This window comes from Sarcophilus harrisii, chromosome 2, assembly GCF_902635505.1.
Source record: "Sarcophilus harrisii chromosome 2, mSarHar1.11, whole genome shotgun sequence".
NCBI lineage: Eukaryota > Metazoa > Chordata > Mammalia > Dasyuromorphia > Dasyuridae > Sarcophilus > Sarcophilus harrisii.
In genome coordinates, this window is record NC_045427.1 from 261028380 (window position 1) to 261051071 (window position 22692).

A 22692-nucleotide genomic window follows, 5' to 3' on the forward strand; every position below is an offset into this window, starting at 1 on the left:
GTTATTATTTTTAAAATTTTCTTTTTTAAAGACAGTAATGGGTTTCTTCATAGATTTGACTACCGAACTATTAGATGCATATATTTTTAAGACTGACATTCTCATTTTTTGTAGAAACTTTCAGCTTAATATAATGTCTTTTGTCACTTTATATTTGGGGACTGGAATTTATTCATCCAAAGTCATTATCACTAAAAATTCTTCAGTAGCTCACTATAAACCTAATATAAACTTCCTGGTTTTCAGACTTTTCCAATCAATCACTTCTCCTCAATATCACATTGACAGTAGTCTCTGATGTAGATCCTTTAGTTTTGAGAGAGAGAGAGATACCTCTCTCTCTCTCTCAAAACTAAAGGATATATATATATATATAAAAATGAGTTGTTTCTAAAGTTACCTTTTGAATCTTTAATGTGTCATATTTTTAAAAAATCATTTATTTTTTTTGTGTGTGTTATGCACTGGGTTAGGCTAAAATAAAGAACATCTGGGCCTCTGTACTATGTGTCATTAGCTACCTTAGAAAATTCCTTGAGGGAAAGAACATGTTTCTTATCTTCCCTCCCCAGTGAAGAATCTAGTATAGTTTTCAGTGATAGTTGTTAAAGGATTTTGCAGGACGCTGCAATCTTGATTATTTAGTTAGTTGTTTTTATTTTTTTGGTAACAATTATTGATATACTGAATATTTTTTGTGGTAGCATGTACAATAAATATGGTGTTCTCAAATTAACCTGTGAACAATGTTATGATCTTTTTTGAAACTGCAGTCAGTAGCAACTGTTTTGCCTCTTTTTAGGACTCCTTGTAAAATTGAACCCAGCATAAATCATATCCTCAGTACTAGAAAACCTGGAAAAGAACAAGAAGATCCCCTGCAACGTGTACAAAGTCATCAACAAGAGGCTCAGGAAAAGAAGGAGAAGATGATGTGTTGTAAGGAGAAGATTTATGCTGGAGTTGGAGAGTTCTCCTTTGAGGAAATCCGGGCTGAAGTTTTCTGGAAGAAATTAAAGGAGAAAAGGGAAGGTATGTATCGTTATTTCATATTTACCATCTATTACTAGAAATCTGAACAGCCCTTTCCAACAATTTTATTATTACATTATTATTATATTCTCTATTGCCTAAAGTTTTTCCACTTGTTATAACTATCTAAAATTCAATCATTTAAGAAATTAACTTGAGTTAACTAGCATCCTCTTTTAAAAATGCAAATATGCCTAGAAGATTACATTAAAGTGAGTTTAATCAGATTGTTTTAGCATATTACTGTCATTGAGGGAATGGGGCTGCTGACTTGATGGAATAGATAGATGAGTTTGGCAAGTAGAATGTTTGAGAGAAATAGAACAACTCTATCTCTTTTTCTATCCATTCTTAGAGTGGAGTCTTTAGGAAATATGAAGGTAAGAGGAATGTTATGAGACTGGTAAGAATAAAGAAATTGAGGTGGGTAGATGTTAAATAAGGTAACTTGTTTCAAAATTTTCTTAACAGTGGTCCTAAGCCAGTAAAGCAAGAAGAAGAAACCTTTCTATTTCTTTCCTCTTAGGCCACATGGCCTTCAGGTCTTAGGATTTAGAATACTAATTCTTAAGTTAAGTCACATTATGAATTAAAGAAGCTTTTGTGGGATGGCCTAGGAACTTAACTAGCACTGATAAATATTGTTGCTTTGGAAAAATGCATTTCAAGTTCCTAAGTTTATGTCCTCAAAATCCATTTGTACTTTGGTTTTTTAGGTTTTATTTTTATTGCTATTTCTTTGTTTTTATATATTTTCAAATATAGACATCAAGCCATCTCTTATTTAAAAAAGGAGAAGGGGGGAAACAATTTAGTAAAACCAACCAATATATCATCTTTATTTTTGTGGTATATGTATAGTATTCCACATCCATAGTTCCCATCCTCTAAAGGTTACATAAAGAAGCAAAAATTCCTGGCCTCAAGGAATGAGGACACAACAATGCATAAACCTAACATAAGTACAAAGGAGATGAAAGGTAGCCTTATGATGAAGACCCTAGAAGTTGAGGAGGATTGGAATAAGCCTGTCAAAGGAGGTAGTGTTTGAGTTGAGACTTAAAGGTAGAATTAAGAGAGTATTTCAGGTGTTGTGGACAACCAATGCATAAGCACAAAAAATGGAACATTGTGAGGTATAAAAAGGTATTGAGTGTAACTTTAGGTACATGGCAGGGAGTTTTATGTGAAAAGACTATGAAGATGGGAAGGGAGAGGTTTGAAGAGTTTTAAAATCCAAAAACTGAGCCATTGGGGTTCACAGAATAGAGAAGAGTGATATCATCAGATGTCAATAAAATCACTTTGGCAGTTAAGTGGAAGAAAGATTGGAACAGGGAGTACTTTGAAACAGAGTATTGGGGCAACTAGATAGTGCAGTGAATAGAGCACCAAACTTGAAGTCAGGAGAACCTGAGTTCAAATCTAGCCTTAGACACTTAACACTTCCTAGCGGTGTGACCTCGGGCAAGTCACTTAACCCTAATTGCCTCAGCCAAAAAAAAAAAAAAAAACAAGTGTCTTATTAGAAGGCTATTGAAATAGCCGTAAAGAAGACATAAGAAAAGAGATGTCCCCAGCTTACCATCATCACTACCATCATCTCTTTGAATAAATGGGATTTCATGAATATGGAATGTTGCAATTATTGTCAGATTTTTTTTTTAATGTATCAATTTTACAGCTTTCCCCTCTCCAACAATTTTATTATGGGACGATTCTTTGGGAGGGCTGAGAGGAAGGGAGGCAGGAAGAAATTTATGGTGTAAAAACAAAAAAAATTCATTAAAAAAAAAAAGCACTATTGCAAAGAATTATAAAGGCCTAAATTAGGGTGATAGCAATATAAGTAGAGAGGAGAGAAAGAGTGAGTGTGTGTGAGTGTGTGTGTGTGTGTGTGTAAGAAAGACATGACAAGATTTGGCAACTGATTGGATACAGGGAAGGAAGTGGGAATTTAGGATGACACAGAGGTTGTAAATCTTGGTAGGGAAAGGGAGATGATGAGTGAAAATAAAGACAGTGAGTTTCTGTTCTGAGCATATCAATTTTAAGATGTCTATAGGAAATGTGAAATTTGAAATATCCAATAAGCACTTGGTAATGCTGGACTAGATAAATGAAGAATGTGTGAAATGAGAGAGGAAGGCTACAGGAGAGAGCCAGCCCCAACTCTTATGTAATAACAGAAAAAATAGCATTCATTAATACATGCTGCTCCTTCTCATGTGTTTGAATCTGTTCATCACACATAACACTCCATCTCCCACTTCCATTTCTTAGATTTTAGTCTTCAAGATTCAGTTCAAATACTGCCTTTTGTGTAAAGCCTTTACTAGAATTTCCAGCTGCTAGTCTTTCCCCACAAGTTACCTTTATTTTGTACGTGTGTAATGTGGATGTACCATTTTTCCCCAAAAGAAGATATACTCCTTAAGGGCAAAGATTGTTTTCATTTTTGTCTTTGTACTCCAACTCAGATGCCTACCACAATGCCCAGAACAAGGGAAGTCCTTAATGAATGCATGTTGATTGATAGTTTTAGAATCAAATTAAATATTAAGTTTAAAAGACAGTTTAAGGATGAAGAAAATGGGGTTGTTAAAGGGTATAATGTCTTACTAGACTTCCTTTTCTCTAGCTGAGTTGTTGACTGGAGCACAGAAAAGAGCAGAGATGCGCAAGCAAATTGAGGAGATGGAGAAGATGCTAAAGGAAATCCAAACAACCCAGCAAGAAAGGCCCTGTGATAAGGTAAATTTCTTTCTTTCTTTTTTTTTTAATAGCCTTTTATTTACAGGTTATATGTATAGGTAACTTTACAGCATTGACAATTGCCAAACCTCTTGTTCCAATTTTTCCCCTCCCCCAGATGGCAAGATGACCAGTAGATGTTAAATATATTAAAATATAAATTAGATACACAATAAGTATACATGACCAAACCGTTATTTTGCTGTACAAAAAGAATCAGACTCTGAAATATTGTACAATTAGCTTGTGAAGGAAATCAAAAATGCAGGTGGGCATAAATATAGGGATTGGGAATTCAATGTAATGGTTTTTAGTCATCTCCCAGAGTTCTTTTTCTGGGCATAGCTAGTTCAGTTCATTACTGCTCCATTGGAAATGATTTGGTTGATCACATTGCTGAGGATGGCCAAGTCCATCAAAATTGGTCATCATATAGTATTGTTGTTGAAGTATATAATGATCGCTTGGCCCTGCTTGTTTCACTCGGCATCAGTTCATGTAAGTCTCTCCAGGCCTTTCTGAAATCTTGATCAGGTAAATTTCTTAGCTACTAGTAACAGCAAATTGTTTCAAAAGTTGTGTTGAAAAAGTGAATTTTGGGATGTAATTTTGGCCTATGTCCCTCATAGAATTTTATTCACTATCTGGGAAGATTTTCTGAAAAAGTACAGCATACTATTTGGTATCATTAGGCTAAATCTAGATTTGTGAGGATATTTAGTTCTTCATGATGGAAATCCAAATTGTTAAGAAACACTTTTATTTTTTCATGTTTCCCACTAAAGTAGAGGTTTGTTAAGATCCCTAGGTTAAATAGGGATTCATGGAGAAATTTCAAGGTGTCTGTGATTTTGAGTGGGAAAAACTATTATTGCCTAAAAATAGCTTAATTGTTATTAATGTCTAACTTTAAAATACCGTTTCCTTTAGGAATGTGGGTGACAAACTACAGCAGCATTAGTAGAACTTGTGATTTTATCACCAATAGAAATCATAGATATTTTCATAATATATTATGGTTGTTGCATATTTCAACAAATATTTATCTTTTTTAATTAGTATTTCATTTTTCCAAATACATGCAAAGATAGTTTTCAACATTCACCTTTGCAAAACCTTATGTTCCAAATTTTTCTCCCTTTCTTCCTCTTTTCCCCCTTTGTCCTGCCCCAATGCAGCAAGCAATCTAATATAGGTTAAACATCAAGAAGCATTTACCAAACAGCAATTCTTAAATATATTTACTGTGGTCCTGACCATAGCAAATATGCAGGCACACAATAAAAAAGAAAAAGAGAAACAGTTCCTGCTCTCAAGGAGCTCAGATTTTTTTTTTTAAACCATTAAAGCTTTTTTTCTTTCAAAATATATACTTGCATAATTTTCAACATTCACCTTTACAAAACCTTGTGTTCTGATTTTTTTTTCCCCTCCTTTCCCACTACTCCTCTCCCAAATGGCAAGTGATCCAATATATGTCGATCATGTGCAATTCTTCTATATGTATTTCTACAAATAGGCTGCACAAGAAAAATCAGATGGGGGGGGGGGGGGGGAAATGAGAGAGAAAACAAAATGTAAACAACAACAGAAAGAGTGAAAATACTATGTTGTGGTACACATTCAGAAGTTTTCACTCTGGGCGCAGATGGCTTTATCACGAGACCATTGGAACTAAATTAAATCATTTCATTGTTGACGAGAGCCATGTCCATCAGAATTGATCATCGTATAATTTTGCTGTTGCTGTATAAAATGATCTCCTGGTTCTGTTCATTTCACTCAGCATCAGTTTTCATATATGTCTCCAGGTCTCTCTGAAATCATCCTGTTGATCATTTCTTACAGAACAATAATATTCCATAACATTCATATACCATAACTTATTCAACCACTCTCCAACTGATAGGCATCCATTCAATTTCCAGTTTTGTACATTTTATAAAGCATTTTTCTGAGGAGTTTGTAGGTTTCAATAGCAAAAGGGGTCCATGGCACAAAATAAAGTGAAGAACCCTGTGGTGTTTTTCTTATTTAAAATAATGGTTCTCCGGGAGAGAGCAGGTTTCTCGGGGAGGTTTTCTGGAGGCAGCCTTAGTTTCAGTTAAAAGTAATAATCACCTCAAATTCACCCAGCTGATAAAATGCAAATGTTTATTTTCTCCTTCCTTGGGCCCAGGTAGCTTTAATAGAGGCCTCAGCTTTCCTTGGTTCTAAGAGGTCTTGCAGCTTTGTCCTTTGCTTCTGCCTCTGCTTCCTTCAGCCTCCAGCCAGCACAAAGGTGGAAGATGGAATGAATCTCTCTTGCGTCCGAGAGAGAGCTTGTGGGCTTCCTCCCAAAGCCAATTGTTTCAAAAGTTGTGTTTCAGAAGTAACAATGTTCTGAAATAACTAACTGGCTCCCTGAAGCTCTATTTATGCTCCTTCTCCGAAAGTGGGATTATGGGTTTCCTCCCAGCGTGCTCTCTGTCCCTAAGAGCTTCAAGGGAAGTGTGAATTCACAAAGGTACAAAGTTAACTTTGTGAATCTCCCATACATGTGAACTCCAATGAGTAAAGGTGTGAACACAAGCATTGTTTCTCAGTTACACTTAGTACCTTGTTTCTTCTGGCCCATAACATCTCCTTGTAGGATCAGATCAATCATACTGAACCATGCTAAATTAGATAATTATTGCCTCTATCAACTCTAATGACTTAACAGTTTGTAAAGATTCCAACAAAACCCCTGTCATATGGCATATGTGTGGACATGAGAAGGTACATGCACATCTACAAAGGAAAAGAAGTAATGTTGGTTGAGAGTGTTACATTTCATCAGTCACAGCAGAAAACTCAGATTCTCTAATTCTTGTTAAGACTGCTTTTTAACAAAATAAGAATTTCTGAAAGCAAAAATACATTTTCTTAGAATTTAGTGATTCATTGATTGTTTGTTTAATGTTAACAGCCTGAAGAAGGTATGTCAACAAGAGAGATAGCTGATGGAGGATATGCTTCAAGGCTTCAGGATATACCAGGAGAGGAGGTTCTTTTCAGGTCTGTCTTTTATTCACCTAGCTCTTATTTTAGGTGGGACCAATGCTTCATTAATGGAAAGGGGAACACAGAAGAGCATTTTGAAATATAACTAGCTCTGTACTCATGACTTAAGAGCTTGCAATTTTTTCCTAGTACAGGTTAGTGTTTTTTAGATATTTCTTGTATCTTCAATGTAGAGTAGAACTGAAGAGAAGGTAGGGTATAGTCCTAACTTATTGAAGGGGGGGGGGGGGAATCACAGATTTAGATTGGTTTCATTGCCTTGGAAATTACATAGAAGGGGGAGGAATTCATATGACTAGGTTTAAGCTTAATAAAAGCACAGTTCTGTTTTAAAGTATAAGTGTGGTTTTTAAAATGTAAACTTGTTAACAGGGAAACTTCACTTGTAGAAAACACTTGGAAGGATCTATCTGCTAAAGGTAAGTAATATTCAGAAATTTCTAAAATGGAAATTTTGCTGGTGAGGGAGAAAATGCATGCCAAATAATGAATAGTTAGCATAAAGTTTCCTGATTAGGATAAAAGAAATGGAAAAGGAGACCTCTTATTGTCCTGATTCTGCTTAAAGTCTCTAAAATCTTGTTGTTTAAAGGGAGTGTATTAATGTTTATATAAATTTTTTATATAAACTCAGCAGTGGTTGATTTTTCTATTACATTTATTGCCCTGAAATTATAAAATGGAAACCTTTCTGGTCCAGAGGAAAAAGTAGATGAGAATATGATAAAGAAGTTATAATAGGTAGGAGGAAAACCCAATTACTGTTTTCCAAGGACTTGGCTTCTCTAGTCACCAAGGATCTCTCATGCTTGCCCTGTGAGCTCTAACCATATAAGGTTCATTGACTTTGATAACCAAGGCTGGACAGCAAAAATTCCTATACTTTTCAACTGACTATCAACATTTATAACTGACTTGGGGGGAGAGAGGAGAGAAGGCTATCATTGGAGCAACTTTTGAAGTAGAGCTAATGACATCCTACCTTCTTGAATTCAGGATTTGGAACTGTAGGATTGGTGTGTTATAGGGGCACTCAAACAAACTTTACTTAACATGTAATTAGAAAATCTTTGGAACAAAATAAAGTAAACTTGAGCTAATGGCAAAAAAGGATCTGCCAGGATAGCTGCTAGAGCCTTTAGATGGTATTCAGCAGTCTAGGCCATGGGTGGGATTTGGAATGCTTTATAGAGAAAAATCAAGGATGTCATTTGGCTTGGTGTTTTTATATATAATTGATTTAAGAACTGTTTCCTTTTTCAATTGTGTTAAAGGAGTACTAAGGAAATTTTTTATGAATCATTCTTGTGGGAAAATGATTTGAGAGGAATTATATTTATGTTAAAAATTAGTTTGTGACTTAATTTGTCTTGTTCTATAGGGCCCGCCATACCATTCTCCATTTTTGATGAATCTGTTCCTTCAGAAAACCAGAACACCAGGTTTGATTTGCTTCAGAAATATTCATATTTGTGTGAGGCTTGATTGGGGGTAACTATGCCAACTCAGAAAAAATGTACTGAACAGAAGGTGTGGTGTTGTTTTTTTTTCAGTCTTCCTGCAGAACCTCTACAGATATCAAGCCAACGAAAAGCCCTTGCTGTGCTAAAATCTTCAGAAGACATGACCCCAAGGGAAGATCTTCCTTTAGAAGTCTGTGTAAGTAGCAATCTTCTTAAGTAAATGAGCAAAAATCTCTTGGATTAATGCTGTCTAAATTTGAAAATATAAGGAGTGGGATACACATCACAATATGATCCCTAGGTCAACGATGTATGAACTGTAAGTGTGTGTGTGTGTGTGTTTAGATAGATAAGATATAAATATATGTTGTAGAGAATGACATAATAGATACCTTCAAATATCTGAATTTCTGTCATCTGGAAAAAATTATTAGATTATTCTTTGATCTTCCTGAGGGCACAAATGATTGCCTAGGGTAGGGATCAAATAGAGGAATCATAGATGAACAGGATTTGAGACCTGGAAGGCACCTCAGCATCTACCTAGAAAACATAGAAAGAATTCTCCCTGAACAAATAATCGTCCATCCTCTCTGGGAAGATCATTTCCCTGTGGAAAGTCTTTGTTAGGAAGCTTTTCATGACATCAAATTTAAATTCCCTTCTTGACATTTTTATCTATTGCACCTGATTTGGCTCTCTAGGACCATAGTTTCAGTTCTTCTTCGCATGACAGGCCTTCAAGTACTTGAACACAGCTATTCTATTCTCTCCTGAACCTTTTCTCCCTCCAAGTTAACAATCCCCAGTTCCTTGTTTGGCATGGACTCAAGACCCATTTGCTAGTTTATTACTCTCTAGTTTATCAATGATCTTTTAGAATGTCACCTACAACTGAATATACAATTCCAGGTGAGATCTGTCAAGGGCAGGTTATAATGGGCCTATCACCTTCCTATTCCTAGAAACTGCATTTCTATTAATGTGGCTGAAAGTTGTATTAATTTTTTTTTGGCTGTCACATTATACTGCTTTTTCATATTGAGTTGTAGTCCAATTAAAATTCTTAAATCTCATGCAAAGTGAAATGTACTGTGTACAAAGCAATAGCAGTATTATGGGATGGTCATTTGTGAATGATTTGGCTATTCTCAACAATAGTGATCCAAGATTACTCTGAAGGATGAAAAATGCTATCCATAATCAGAAAAAGAACTGATTGTAACTGCATACAGATTGAAGCATCTTTTTTTTTTTTTAATTTTATTGGAGTGGGGGAATGGAGATCTTTGTTTTCTTTCAAAACATGACTTTTAGGAAAATATTTTGCCTTCTCAGTGGAGGAAGGGAGAAAATCTGGAACCCAAAGTTTTAAAAAACAAATGTTTAAAAAATCATTTTGCATGTAATTGGGAAAAATTAAATATTAAATACAAGTTAGCTGTATTTCCACTCTTCTGTTTGTGAAATGGATTTTCATTGTTGTTGTTATCCAAGTTATAAGACTTACCTTTATCCCTTTTGAATTCCATCCTTCTAGATTAAGTCTAGGATTCTAGCCTGTCAAAATTTCTATTCTAATTAAGATTTTCAACCTTAGTTTTTATTTTAAAGTATTTGTGGCTGATTACCCCAAATATTTAATTAAAACATTACAGTCAATTACCCATTCTTAATAATTTAATAACCCCATTCAATTTCCTTTCCTTAGACTTACAACTACATAGCCACATTCTTTTTCCCTTAATGCCTTTTCACCAACTTCTTGTTTCCTCAGTTTGCCCCAACCCAATAATCCATCCTATTAATTTGCTTTTATCCTCCAGTTTTTCTACTTACTTTTTCTTACTTAATTTCCCTCATTTTTCTAAACACCTTTCCCTTCTTCATCTTCTTCAGTTCCTACTTCCTGATCCTTTTAAATCCTGCTTAATCTTTTAATAACCTCTTTCTACCCAGAAATAGAATCTGGAACAGTATCTAGACTTGGAGATTACTCTCCCGAAATTCTCAGATTCATTCTCTGACCTACCTGGGTAGGCCTAGTCCCTTTTTTAAGTCATCTATCTAATTTCTTTCTTCTTATGCAGATCAAGGACTTTATCTTTTTCTCATCGAAGCTTAAAATTGAATTGGAATTATAAGGGAGTATAAAGAACTCCTTAGTTATAAGGAACTTTGTAATGAAGAGCCATCCAATAAAGAGGCTGCCATGAATCAATTAGTCTGCTCTTACATGTTTATATTCAAGCGCTAAGTAACTATCTGGAGGGGCCTGGGAAGGTACTGTAGAAAAGTTTCCTCAAGTTGTGGAGAAGATTAAAACTAGATGATCTCTAAAATTCCTTCTAACTTCACTGTATCTTTTCCTTTACATTCCAATGGGTTTGGCTCTTTATCAAAGTTTTACTCTGTTTGACAAGTCTCTAAAAATGTTTTCAGTAAAGACTTAACACACTTGCACATTAAGAGCTTTATCAAATGGATAAAGAAAAAGGTAATTGGATTTAAAATGAATAAGGCCTAGAAGAAGATTAGCTGTTTTTTTCTAGATAGCTTTGCTGGGCATTCAAAAAGACTTTTATCCCAAGTTAATTGGGGTGGGTAAGACATTAAAGGGATTCTTTTTCATCTGTTTTTAATATCTTTTCTCATAATTTCTACTTGTTTTTTATTTTTATTTTAATATCCATTCACATTTTCCCCACAGATTCATTTAAGTTTATAAAGTAGTCGTATAAAATATATACAGATCTACAAAGATTGTAGATCTTTTCTTTGGTACTTTTAAATTTTTAGCTTTAGTAATGCTTAATGTCAATACTAGATTTTTCTGCCTCCCCTCTCACACTGCTTTTCAATTTGCTTTTATTAAACCAAACTTCTTATATCTGAAGTGCATTGCATAGAAATAGTAAGAATTCCATGGGGAATATTTAGGCTTATTGGAAACCTTTTCTGAGTAAGTAATAATAGTTCTTCCAAGATTCTGTGATTTCATTGGTCTTGATAGAAAGGTATAGAAAGGTACTTTCTCTACTGATGCACTTATCCATGCATTGGTAAATGGCTTTTGTAAGTTGACTAAATATTCGATCAGTTGGTGATATCTGATTGAACTTGGCTAAAATATGTTTGCATTTCATTGTTAGATTTATTTTTGAAGTCTTTTTTGTTAGGTAGAACCCGATAAAGCTTGTGTTCTGCTAGGTTAGCCTTTAAAAACCCAAGGATATTTTTGTATCACAATGACATGCTAGACTTGGCATTTCAGGTACAAAATCCCTCACATTTATGTAGCACTTCAAGTTTTATAATGATAACAAACAGGCCACAATCTGGAAGTGCTAATAATAGGTACTTTTGTTAGATTATGCATGTAGGATAAACACCTTTTAATGACATAAGTTCTTCAAGTAGTTTATTTTAATGTCCAAGGCCTTTTTTTTTATTTAAACATAAAATCAATTTATGAACTGATTAAAATATTTCTCATAAAAATCTTTTCTCTTAAATATTTCAGGATGAGTTCATTGGAATTGAGCCCCTGAGTGAAGATGCCATTATCACAGGTTTTAGAAATATGCCTATATGTCCCAATCCAGAAGATACTTGTGACTTTGTAAGGGCAGCCCGCTTTGTATCAACTCCTTTTCATGGAATAACAACACAAAAGCACCCACCATCCACCAATCCTGAGAGAATTCTACCAGAAGATCTACAGCTGAAGAGAACTTCTATAAACCAGCAAACTGTTTGTGAGGTTACTTACAACCAAGCTCTTGGCATGAAGAAACTGAGGTAATGGTGGACTGACTATATGTGAATCTGCTTATTTATTTATACTTTTTCTTCTTCTCTGTGGATCTTGTCATTTCCCAAGAATACAGCTTCTCTATATTCTGACTATTCAGGAATGCTTTATTCTAACTTTTTTTGTGGTTCAAAATTACATTCTTAATTTTTAAAATTAGCATGGGTATCTAGACTGTTATAACTTCATTATAATGCTAAACCCAAAGTGTTAGATAAATCAGTATGGTCTGGAATGATTATTGAGACATTTTTCTATTTTCCCAAATAATGTTAAAATCACTATTTTACTGTTTTTACTATGTTTTCAACCTTTACGTGAACCAGCATTAGTTAAATGTTATTTTTCTCTTTTTAAAAAAAATTGTCAATAGTATTTTATTCAAATATATGTAGTTTCCATCATTCATTTTTATAAGGTTTTATGTTCCAAAATTTTTCCCTCATCTTTTACCTCCTTGTTCCCCAAGACAGCATATAATCTGTATAGGTTAAACTTGCAATCTTTTAAAACATATTTCCTTTTATGTCATGTTGTGCAAGAAAAATCAGACCAAAAGGTTTTTTGTTTGTTTTGCTGAGGCAATTGAGATTAACTGACTTGCTCAGGCTATGTGACCCTGGGTAAGTCATTTAACCCCAATTTCCTCAGCAAACACAGCACACCAGTATCTATTGGTGTCAAGTAATCAGGCCAGATTTGAACTCATAGTTCTCTTTCTGGATGAAGATGGTATTTTCCATCCTGAGACTATTGGAATGAACCAAGTATTATTAACAAAATAATTTCTCTATACTTATTTTGATGTCTAATGGAGAGGATGCTGGACAGAAAATTTCATTAGTTAGATGATTACTGATTACATAGTGGGTGTAAGTTTTTTCTTTACTGATTGATATTTGCTGTAGCTCTTAAACAAATCACTTAACTTCCTGGGGCCTCAGTTTTCTCCTGTTGGAGCTCTATTGCTGTGATCCTGTGATCTCCTATCTCATTGTGCATTTTCCATCCAACAATGTACAGATCTATGTTTGCTTATCCTATCTGATTCTTGTTTGTACCTCACTCTACATTTTTCACAGATATATTAGACAACATGCTAGGGGCTTTTCTCTTGATTGCATCATTTCACAATAACTATTAGAACACCCAAGTACCATACTATATGACTCACCTAACATCTCTCTCCTGGACTCTCCTTTATACTACTTCTCCTAAAAACAGTTCCTCTTAGGTTATATGCTCACACCTATTTTGTGCCTCTCTATTGACCTTTTAGTGAGCCGCAACTTTAATTCTTTGTGACTTGTAAGTATAAAGCACTAATGCAGTTTCTAAATTACAATTTAACTTCTTATTTTACTCAATTCCAGATCTAGTTCTTTGTTCTTCTACAGTACCTGTCCAAGACATATTTCTTCCTGACTTTGAGGCTAGCTCTCTATCCATTATACCAGATTGTCTTTTCTCCATAAGACAAATTTATATTCTAAATTGATTTGAGTAAAGTATCTTTTCATTTGATGAGGATATCAATTGTTTATTGGCTAGTTTCTAAATTCTTTTAATGTCTCACCTAGCTCTTCCACTGTTCTGCAGGTTGCTAGCTCTACTCCTGCCTTTGGAACACTCAGCATACATTTTAATGACTCACTGGGTCTTAACTCCTCTGACTTAGATTAATTCTTCACTTTGTCTCAGATATGTAAAGGTGCAGTTGTGTCTTAGGGATCATAACCTTTGTGATTATGAATTCTGAATTCCCTTCTCTCCTGTCCTTTGATTCCTCACTCTTCCTAAACCTCTTTTTCATATTCACAAGGGCCTCTAATCTTTTCATTTTTCTCTGTTCTCTCTAATCTCTGGCTGCACTTAATTCATTATACAGTTTTAGATGGGGAGAGGCTTATGTTAGTAATAATTGAACAAATACTTGGTTTTATTAAACAAAGAATGCTGAAGGACAGTGCTATAGTTTAAACATTGAAGATTAAGCAAGGACTACCTTCCACCTTCAATTTATCCACTGAATTAGCAGGATTGGCATTGTTATATAGAATATTTAAAAAATTCCATTTTAAAAGCCTTGATTTGCATATTTCCAATGTGTGCCTTCTATCTTTGGTCTCACTGCTTCTTGTGTATCCTTTTAAATGACTATACATTCTAATGAATAGAGTAATTGTTAGGAGTTAATTGCTAATGGGTAATCATCATGTGGCTAGGAGAAATTGAAAGATGCCTTCTTAGCAGTACTGAATACTTTGGCATTAGGACAAGACTAAATTCAATTAATTTAATGAAACATTTTTTGTGGTAGTCAGAGACTAGTTTGTTTGTCCCTATTTAGAAAGTCAGAGAAATTAGGAAAATAGGTCTGGAAAAACTTGAGGCAGGAAGAGGTAACTAGAGAAATAGGCAATAGATTTCCTTGGTGGTCCTGGGAGCTTAGGAGAAAATTAAACTTTCAGTTCAACACTTAGACTCATTATATAAATAGACTGAAGAGGAACTCTGCTCAATATGATGGAATGAGTGGGACGACAACAGTTCAGTTCTCCCACAAGTTCTCCAACAAGAAGTTTGAAAAAGACTGAAGAAATTATAAAAAAAAAAAAAAAAATCTAAAGAAAAAGTAAGTGCATTTTTCCAGCCCACATCTACACAGAGACAGCCAGCAGATGAGTACTGGGGAAGGTGTTCAGAGAGAAAAGGCTAGCTAAGCTTAGGAACTAGGGTTAGGTTAAGGAAGCCTGAAGCTGTGATCAGAGCCAGGAAGACAGGAGCTTGCACCCGGGTGTAGTAAAAAAGACAGGGGTCTATAATTGTGTCACCATAGAGAATTACCTATGCCCTGGCATGTCATCTAAGACCTGTGTCCTAGTCTACTCAACACACGCTGTTTAATGTAGTACATTGTGTGATACTAAAAAACATTCATCACCATTGACCAAAGATAATTTAGGTCTCTAGCAAAGGTAGTCACAACAGTCTTGTCAGAGTATCCAGTAAGTACTTGGCTCTGAGCTGAAGTTTGAAAAATGTTTGTTGATTAATTGAATAATCTACATTGGTAGAAGGCATTTTCCTCAGCACGTTTTCCCTGTATTAGTAATAGGGAAAGGGGGGAATAGTAGTTCCCCCCTACATTGGAATAGTAGTTCCTTAAGGTATGAGGAGGGGAAATATTACCAAGGTAGGAATCAGAAAGCAGAAATGGGCTTTGGAAAATCAAGTGTTATTCATTCAGCAAACATTTATTATTTTTCTAATGAAAGGCCCATTGGAGAGCAACAGATAGATGGGAAGAATGCCTGCTGACTGGGATCTGAAGCCAAGTGTGATTGGTTGTCCAGGGCCAGCACGGAAATAAAGTGGGCTCACTATGTCAGTCAGCTGCAAAAGGAGGAGGAGGAAGTTAAGTTGTAGAACAGCAGTAGCATAGAGATAAGGATGACAGGGCATATTCTTGGAGAAAGGATAATTCAACTGGACTGCAGAAGAGGAATGTGCATGAAAAGGTAGAAGCAGAACCAGATTGTGAAGGACTTTGAATGTCAGGCTAGAGTTTATCCTAAAGATCATATAACTAAAAAATATAAAAATTCAACATCTTAGTTTTAAAACCATCCTGCCTGCTTATCTGTGGGGAAATTTTTTTTTTCTGATCTTTCTTTTGTGTTCTGTTCCTTTTAACATTTTTTTTTTTGCATGACTATATTATTACTATTCTTACTTGACCTCCAAGGTTTATCTCTACCCATTCCATCCCCAAACTTGTCCCTTATTACAAAAAGCATAATCAAATAAAACAAATCCACATATTAGCCCTGTGATATGTTTTGTTCCATACCTTGATTGGCCATCTCATTTATCAGAGGGCTTATTTTGTCTTTCAGAGTATTTTCTTAACAGTATTTCAGCCACTGTGTACGTTGTTCTTCTGGTTCTCTTTACTTCACCTTTGTATTATTTTTATATAAGTTCTTCCAGGTTTATTTGAATCTATCCCTTTCATCATTTAATATGGTGTAATAATATTGTATTATATCCATATGCCATTTTTTATTTGATCATTTTCCAGTTGATGGGCACTTTCCAGTTTTTTGCTACAACAATGTGCTTCTCATATTGTTTTGTCTCTTATTTATATCTAACAGTATATACTTAGTATAGTGGTATGACTGCATCAAAGAATTTGTAGTTTAATGACTTCTGGGATAGAATTCCAAATTATTTTCTAAAATGTTTGGCTATTTTAAAGCTCCAGTAGTATTTTGGTGGCCTCCAATATTCAGTGCTTTTTCTAGTGAGCAGAGGGATGATGTGATCATATCTGTTTATGTTAGTCTGACAATGGCATAATGAATGCGTTAGAGTAGAGCTAAGAAGACTTCTTACAAGGTTGTTGAAATTGTTTAGGCAAATGGTAATGAGGAATTGTACTAGGATGTGAGCAGTGGGAATAGACAGGAGAGGGTGGATTTGAGAAATGTTACACAAGTAAAACGAACAAGACTTGGTTACTAGTTAGATATGAGAAGTGAGAAACAGGGAAGAATCAAAACAGTAAAATTTCATAAGAAGGAGACTGAGTGAATGCTAATATTATTAATAGGAATATTGAAGAAGAAAAGTATGATTCATACTTTTGGAAATTCTGAGATGGAGATTCTAGGAGACTATCGCAGTGACAGAGTGAGGCATTTGGAGTTCTAGTCTGGGACTCAGAAGAAAGGCTAGAACTGGAGATGTAGAAGCAATAGGTGAACAGTGAGATTGTCTAGGGGAAGATTAGAGAGAAGAAAACCAAGAACAGACCTATGAGGAACTATTTCTGTTAAAATTAGAAAAGAAAATCTACAGTTTAAGGAGTTTTTCAGAAGTTGAAGGAAATCAGGGAGGATGAGCTAGAAAAAAGCTCATGTAGGTGGCAGGTAGGTAGTGATTGGTCACTTTAGAAAGCCGTTGCAGTGAAAATGATGGAGGTGAAAGTCAAATTGCAACAAGTGGATCAGAGAGTGGGTGATAAAGGAAATGCCATCCTGATGCTTTCACCTGTCTTCAATCTCTCTGTGTCTCTTGGATTCTTTTCTTGTGCCTCCAACATGCCCTTGACTGTTCCAGCCTCAGAAAACCCTCCCTTGGTCCCTCTAACAATTGTCCCACACCTCCTCTAACCTTCTAGCTAAATTCCTTGAAAAGGCTGCCTACAGGCCCCACCCCTCTTACAGTCTGATTTCTGGCCTCACCATCCCCCCCAAACTGCTCTCCTCGGGGTTACCTGGGATGTCTTAATTGCTCAATCCATTGTCTTGTTTCTACCTCCTCCTCAACCCCTCAGCAGCCTCTGTCACTTCTGATTAGTCTCAGCTCTGTGATACGCCCGTCTCAGTTTGGGGGACAATATTTCCAGTTTGCCTTCCTAACCACCCGTCAATCTTTAGGTTCCCACCCAGCTCAGGCCTTCTGCTCTTGGGTGTCTCTCAGGGCTCTGCCCCAGCCCCTCGATCCTGTTTCACTCAATGATCTTTCATCAGCTTTCATGGATTTCATTACTCTGCCAACCACTCCCAAATCTACCTATCTTCCCTAAACATCTCTGCTGGCGCTGCTGTGGGCTAAGTGCCAAGCCTGGAGGCAGGAGAACCTGAGCTATTTATGTTTCCTCAAGTTCTGGACTCTAAAAATGAACTGAAAAAGGAAACAACAAATTACTGCTAGAATTCTCTGCCCTACAGATGGGGTCCCAAAGAGTCGAGACATGGCTGAAACAACTCCCCAGCAGGCCTTGCGTCTTCATGTGCCTTTGGGACATTTCAAACTAGATGTGCAAAACTGAACTTATTATCCCCTTCTCTAACTCCTCCCTACTTCTTAATTTCCCTATTATTGTTGAAGACAAGAACACCCTCCCAGTCCCTCAGACTTACAGTCTGGGCATTATCTTTGACTCACCCTTCTCTCACTCAATATATCCAGTCAATTGTCAGTTTCCCCTTTGCAACTTGTCTCTCAGACAAGAAAGAAAGATGTTCCCTTTCCCTCCTCTGACTCTGCCATTACCCTGATATAGGCCCTGAGCCACTAACAATGGCCACCTTGCTGTTTCATGAACAAGATACTTTGCATCTCAACTATGGGCATTTTCTCTGATTGTCCCCCATGTCTAAAATTCTCTCCTTCCTCATCTTGGCCTACTACCTTCCCCAGCTTCCTTTACCCCAACTAAAATTCCATCTTCTCCAGTAAACCTTCCCAGCCCCTTAACTCTAGTGCTTTCATCTTGAATGTAGTTTGTTTGTATTTTGTTTGTTATCTCTTCCACTAGATTGTGAGTTTCTTGAGGGTAAACATCATCTTCTGCCTCTTTTTGTAACCCCAAGGCTTAGCATGATACCTGGCACATAGTAAGCACTTAGTAAATATTTACTGATTAACAGCTACAGAAATGGACAACTCCGTGATGTTTGGCAAAGGAGAATAGAGACCGGACCGTGGGTACAGAAAGTAAATAAGTCAAGTAACAGGTATTTCAGAATTAAGGAGACCCAAACATAAAGTATGGGACTACTCTATGACCATGTGATCATGTGGGAAAGAGACAGTGTTTTCAAAATAACAATGGAATTTAAGTACCTATTCTATATAAGACACTACCCTAGGTGATAGAGATGTAGACAAAATTTAAAAACCTGTCCTCAAGAAATTGACATTCTACTAAGGCTTACAACATGTATCAGATAAATGCAAACTAATTAAATAAGAGATTAGTTATCATTAACCAGTGGTATCAAATAAAGTTTTCAATGAGATGTGGTCCATCAGTTAGGCTTCCAAACAGAAGTGAGGAAGAAGTACATTCCAGATACAAGGGGCAGTTAGCATACTGGCATGGAGAGAGAAAAGATTTGGGATCATCAGGCAAATTAAATAGACTAGGATATAGAATGTATGAAAAAGAATAATGGGAAATAAGGATACATGGGTAGGCTTTGACTAACAAGCCCAGAAATCTGTTGTTTTTCTTATAGTTAGTAGAAAGCTACTGAAGATTCTTGATAATAGTATTGTCATTATCCTACAGTAATAACAGTTGATGACTGTAATTTAAGATTTAACAAGTGTTTCACATACATTATCTCACTTTACCTTTCCAGCAACAGTATGAGGTTTTAATACTTCAGGGATTAATTTCTGTTTTATAGATTAGGACACTGAGGTTTACAAAGTTTAAGTAAGTTACATAGCTAGTGTCAGAGGCAGGCATTTTGAGATAAATCTAGTATTTTTAAAAACACTTTTTATTGCTTCCTAATAATATCTACCACCTTCATGACCAAAAGTGCAGTTCTCCCTTGTAACAGAGAAGCATAGTTAAGCAAAACCTACACTTGTATGCCCCTTTGACAATGTATGCTTCATTTTGTAACATAAGTTATATGAAAGAGGGAGGAGATGATTAAAAACTAGAACATAAATGGGCAGGAAATAAAATAAAGGCACATTTAGAAGACTTTTGGAGTTAGTGTGATCAGGAGAAAGGTTGGAGGAAAGAAGTTTTGAGAAAGGAAGGTAGGATCCCGGGAGAAGCCATGCTGTATTTCTTAATCCCCTTGGTGAAGTAGGAAGCATAAATCAGCTGCTATAAATGTTAAGAAAAGGGAAGTGATAAGACCAAAAAAGGAGATTTGAAAGTTTCTGTAGAAAATTAAATAAAAAGCAAATAGTGGAAAGAGTAAAAAAAATTGTTGAGTCATAGCAAAGGGCCTAACTGAGTCTGTAGACTAATATGTAGTAGATGAGATTGTACTGATCTCATTACTTTATTCAGTGATAGTTGGCAGATGGAGACAGGAGGAGAGAAATAAGGTGGTAGGGTTACTCATATATGAGGAGTTGAAATAGTGAACGTCCAGAGAGCCCAAAGATCTATGAGAGTAGTTTGTTATTATTTAGTCCTTTCAGTCTGGTTCTTTGTGATTCCATTTGGACTTTGCTTGACAAAGACATTGGAGTGGTTTGCCATTTCCTTTTCCAGCTCATTAAGTAACTTGCCCAGCATCACAAAGCTAGTAAGTATATGAGGGTGAATTTGAACTTGGGAAGATGAGTCTTCCTAACTCTACTGTGCCACTGAGCTGTCCTATGAGAGTTTTTAAAGGCTATGAAATAGTAAAGTGGTAGATCATGAGGCTGATTTAGGGAGACAAATATAACTGACATGAGAGAGGTGATCTGTGATAATAAATCATGGTCAGGGACAAAAAAATTTAATGTGAGTGAGTAGGAGAAATGGAAAGAAACTAAGCTATAGTGGGAAAGTATTATTTCGAAGTACCTATTCCAAGAGAGGTTCCTAATCTGGGATCTGGGGACTTGGGTGAGAAAATAATTATGTCTTTACAGATTGTCAAAGAGGTAAGGGACAGATAAAAGGTTAAGAAACTTTGCAACAAAAATCATAGAATCTTAGTCAACAAAGTTTTATTCAGTGTTTACTGTATGCCAGACATTGTGCTAAATAATGGGAATGTAAATACTAGCAAAAAGAAAGAGCTCAAGCCCTCAAGGAGTACACATACTAAGGAAGAAAGACAACATATAAAAAGGAGCTGAAATTGTAGATAGAGAAGCGAGGTTTGTGACTGAAATTGATAGAGAAATCATTGGCATGGGTAAGGCTACTAAATGAGTCATTGTGAATATGTATACTTTTCAGTTCGAGATTTGAGGAAGGAAAGGTAAAGCTCAACTTTACAAGGAATTTAGCTAGTTATAATTTGTCACTACAAAGGATAGCATATACTCATTTGAGGTATAGCCTCCTGGATTCTATACATCTTTCTTCTGAGACATAACTTAGCCCAATTGAGGTCCAAGGAAGAGATAGCTAGTTTTACCAGGATCACAGTATGACTCTGTATATTGAATTTGGGAATTTACGTGGTTTTATTCTCAGGAATAGAGAGAGGTCACTAATACCAATCAGTCAATAAATATTAAGTGCCTAATATGTGCAAGACCCTGGGCTAAGCATTTATAAGAGTATACATGTTGGGCAGTTGTTCTCAAACTTTTTGGTCTCAGAACTCCTTTGCATTCTTAAAAATTATAGAAGACCCCAAAAAGCTTTTGTTCTTGTGGCTATGCTAATGTTTATGGCATAAAAGAGATAAAGAGATAATTTTTGGAAAACATTAATTCATTTAAAATAATAAACCTATTACATGTTAACATGATTATCATATTTACATAAAAAGTAACTTCCAAAACAAAAAAAAAAGTTAAGAAGAGTGACATTGTTTTAGATATTTTTGCAACTCTCTTTAATAAATAGCCTAATAGAATATAGCTGTTTTCTCAAATCTGCTTCTACTTTCAATGTATTATAATATGTCATTTTAGTTGGGAATATATGGAAAAAATCGGACCTCACAGATAAGTAGGTAGTAGAAGGAGGAATATTTTAATAGACAAACAACATCTTGGTGCTATTATGAAAATAACTTTAACAACCTGCAAGGGTCTTAGGGACCTCTGGAGATCTGCATACCATAATTTGAGAAGCACTGATAAGAGAGTAAGAAAACCCAGGAGCCTTTAAATATTCTCATCAGGAGTAAACCAAAGTGTTAGAAATTCTTTGATTCTTTGGTGGGTATATCAGTAATTTTAACTATTTGATGCATCCCTTCCTTCCCATTATGGAGAAAGAAGCAAAGTTCAAATTAACTCGAAAAGAGTAGTAGAAGAACAGTATGAAAGTGGAGAAACAATGTCACCCTCTCCTTAGTTTTGTAAATTGAAGGAAAATTAGAAAAAGAATGATTTTCAGTGAAGTTTACAAGAAATATGGTGTTTTTTGAGGAGAGAATAAATGTGGAATGAATGATAGTTGAAAAGTTCAAGACTGTTGAGTTTGGGTAGGATTCTAAAGGAATCAGTGGAATGGATTTAGGAGCTGAGTAATACAGGTTGAGTTGGCCTAGAAAAGAACTAGATCTGATTAGAATACAGATGAAGGAATAGGAGGAAATAATAAAGCTTGGGCTCAGACCATGTTAGTAGGGAAATTTGTGGAGAAATAGGAATTATGCAGCAAAGTGGGAATTCATGACAATCAGCCTTCAGGAGACTACAAAGCCAAAATGGAGAGAAGAGAATAACATGGGAAGGAAGGAATTTATTTCTTGAGGTCTCGAGAAAGGTACAGCCTTATCTAAGGATGCACCAAACTCAGTGGGAAGCTCAAGATAATGGACTAATTCTGCTTCCTTAGCTGCAGAAGCAACAATCTGAAGATTATTCAGAAAACCTAATTATTTTCATGTATGCTAATAGGGAGCCAAATTTTTATTTTCATAATTCTTTTTTTTTCCTAATTTTGAATTCCAAATTCCTCTCTTTCTTCCATTTCCTCCTCCATTCATTAAAAAGCAAGCAATATGATACTCGTCATATATGTGAAGTCATGCAAAACTTATTTTTGTATTAGCTATGTTGTCCCCAAAGTAGGAAAGAAAAACAGTAAAAAAATAATATACTCACAATTCATCAGTTCTCTCTCTGGAGGTGGATAGC

General features: G+C 35.5%; 1 protein-coding gene across 1 annotated transcript in view; it reads left to right on the forward strand.

The window, feature by feature from the left end:
- BUB1B (BUB1 mitotic checkpoint serine/threonine kinase B) overlaps nt 1–22692 on the forward strand; it is a 58725-nt gene that overhangs the window by 19235 nt on the left and 16798 nt on the right. The window contains exons 9-15 of the mRNA XM_031952081.1: nt 803–1032; nt 3674–3786; nt 6737–6825; nt 7204–7250; nt 8213–8273; nt 8385–8490; nt 11818–12095. Coding sequence (XP_031807941.1) covers nt 803–1032; nt 3674–3786; nt 6737–6825; nt 7204–7250; nt 8213–8273; nt 8385–8490; nt 11818–12095 — 924 coding nt within the window. The remainder of the gene's footprint in view (nt 1–802; nt 1033–3673; nt 3787–6736; nt 6826–7203; nt 7251–8212; nt 8274–8384; nt 8491–11817; nt 12096–22692) is intronic.